Here is a 2,139-nt window from a genome sequence, read left to right as displayed (position 1 = left end):
AGTATGCCAAACGACGAGGTCCCAGACCGTGGACGAAATGGTCCCACTGGAGTATCGGGAGCACATGCGCGTGTTCTCTAAGGAGGCGGCGGATAGACTGCCGGAACATCATCCCTACGACCATGCCATTGAGCTGGTCCCGGGCGCGCAGACCTTCCACTCAAGGCTCTACCCGTTGTCGCCCAATGAGCAAGTCGAGCTCGACAAGTTTCTGCAGGAGAACCTGGCCAAAGGTTACATTCGCGAGTCAAGGTCCCCGATGTCCTCTCCCTTCTTCTTCGTCAAGAAGAAGGATGGCAGTCTGCGACCCGTCCAAGACTACCGACGGTTGAACGCTATCACGGTGAAGAATCAGTATCCGCTCCCGCTCATCGCCGAACTCATAGACCGACTCAAGAACGCCAAGATCTATACGGCGCTCGACGTTCGCTGGGGCTACAACAACATCCGGATTAAGACCGGTGACGAATGGAAGGCCGCGTTTACGACCAATCGAGGACTGTTTGAGCCTACAGTTATGTTCTTCGGGCTCACCGGCTCCCCCAGCACGTTCTCCGCGTTCATGAACGACATCTTCAAGGACCTTATCGTCGAAGGAAAGATCACCGTGTACCTGGACGACATACTCATCTTCAGTAGCGACCTTACGGAACATCGCAAAGTCGTGCACGAGGTCCTCAGACGATTAGAAGCGAATGACCTCTTCCTAAAGCCGGAGAAATGTCGGTTCGAACAGTCACAGATTGAGTATCTGGGCATGATCTTCTCCGAAGGACGCATGGGCATGGACCCGGTCAAAGTCAAGGAAATTGCAGACTGGCCAACTCCTCAGAACGCTTCGGACGTACGGAAGTTCCGTGGCTTTGCCAACTTCTACCGACGATTCATCCACGACTTCAGTGCCATCTGCAAACCACTGGACCGACTTACGGGCAATAACCCCAGGCAGTGGGGCGAGGAAGAGCAACGCGCGTTCGACGAGATCAAACGACGGTTCTGTGAAAGTCCAGTCCTCTGCATCTATGACCCGGAACAGAAAACGCGAGTTGAGGTCGATGCCTCCGGGTACGCCACCGGTGCGGTCCTGTCCCAAGAGGGCAGCGATGGAAAGTTTCACCCGATCGCGTACCACTCCGAGTCCATGAATGATGCTGAACGGAACTACGAGATCTACGACAAGGAGATGCTCGCGATCATCCGTGCTCTGCAAGCGTGGCGTCACTACCTCGAAGGTCTCCCCTCCCAGTTCGAGATTGAGTCGGACCACAAGAACCTCGAGTACTGGAGGACGGCGCAGAACCTCACTCGCAGACAGGCGCGATGGGCCCTGTATCTATCGCGGTTCGACTTTGTCATCACCCACAAGCCTGGTGTCTCTAACGGACGCGCGGACGCGCTGTCGAGACGACCGGACTATCAGCACGGTGATGGTGAAGACAACCTGGCTCGAACGGTGCTCCGTCCTGAACAGTTCCGTATCCTGGCGAGTCGACGAGGACACCTTGCGGTCGTACCGGACAAGGCTCTCCTAAAGCGCATCAGGGAGTGTCAGAACTTCGAACCTGCGGTCGTGGAAGCCCTGAAGCATGTGAAGAAGCTCAGCCCTGCAGCACTGCGAAACGACCTGGTCGATTGGAACATCGAACAGGATCTCCTCCAGTATTGAGGCAAGATCTACATTCCGAATGATCAGGAGCTGCGGACCGAGCTGGTACAGCTTCACCACGACTCTCCTCTGGCAGGACACCCCGGAGTTTGGAAGACAGTCAAGCTGCTGTCGTGCAACTATCACTGGTACGGCATGGCTCAATTCGTGAAGGACTATGTACGGACTTGTGACACTTGCCATCGAGGGAAGACATCGCGCACGAAACCCTATGGACCGCTGCAGCCGAACGAGATCCCGGAGGGACCGATGCGCATCATGACGACGGACTTCATCATTGGACTTCCCAAGGTCACGGTAGCCGGAGTCGAGTACGACGCCATTCAGGTCATGGCGGATCGGCACAGCAAGATGGTACACTTCGCTGCAACAGACGAGGAGGTCGACACTGAAGGAGCTGCTTGGAACCTCATCCGTGATCACGTACGCCTGCACGGTGTTCCGCGAAAGATCATATCAGACCGAGGACCGCA

General features: G+C 56.0%; 1 protein-coding gene across 1 annotated transcript; it reads right to left on the bottom strand.

Moving 5' to 3' along the window:
* Positions 1-736: 736 nt before the first annotated feature.
* DICSQDRAFT_74814 (uncharacterized protein) lies at positions 737-1,291 on the bottom strand (the record flags this gene model as incomplete). The annotated part of the gene is made up of 1 exon (XM_007371931.1): positions 737-1,291. A coding segment is annotated over one exon (555 nt), but the record flags the coding sequence as incomplete, so codon positions are not given.
* Positions 1,292-2,139: the final 848 nt, after the last annotated feature.

This window comes from Dichomitus squalens (genome assembly GCF_000275845.1).
Source record: "Dichomitus squalens LYAD-421 SS1 unplaced genomic scaffold DICSQscaffold_487, whole genome shotgun sequence".
NCBI classification, from domain to species: domain Eukaryota; kingdom Fungi; phylum Basidiomycota; class Agaricomycetes; order Polyporales; family Polyporaceae; genus Dichomitus; species Dichomitus squalens.
Note: the sequence above shows the minus strand (reverse complement) of the source record. Positions and strands in the feature narration are given on the sequence as shown.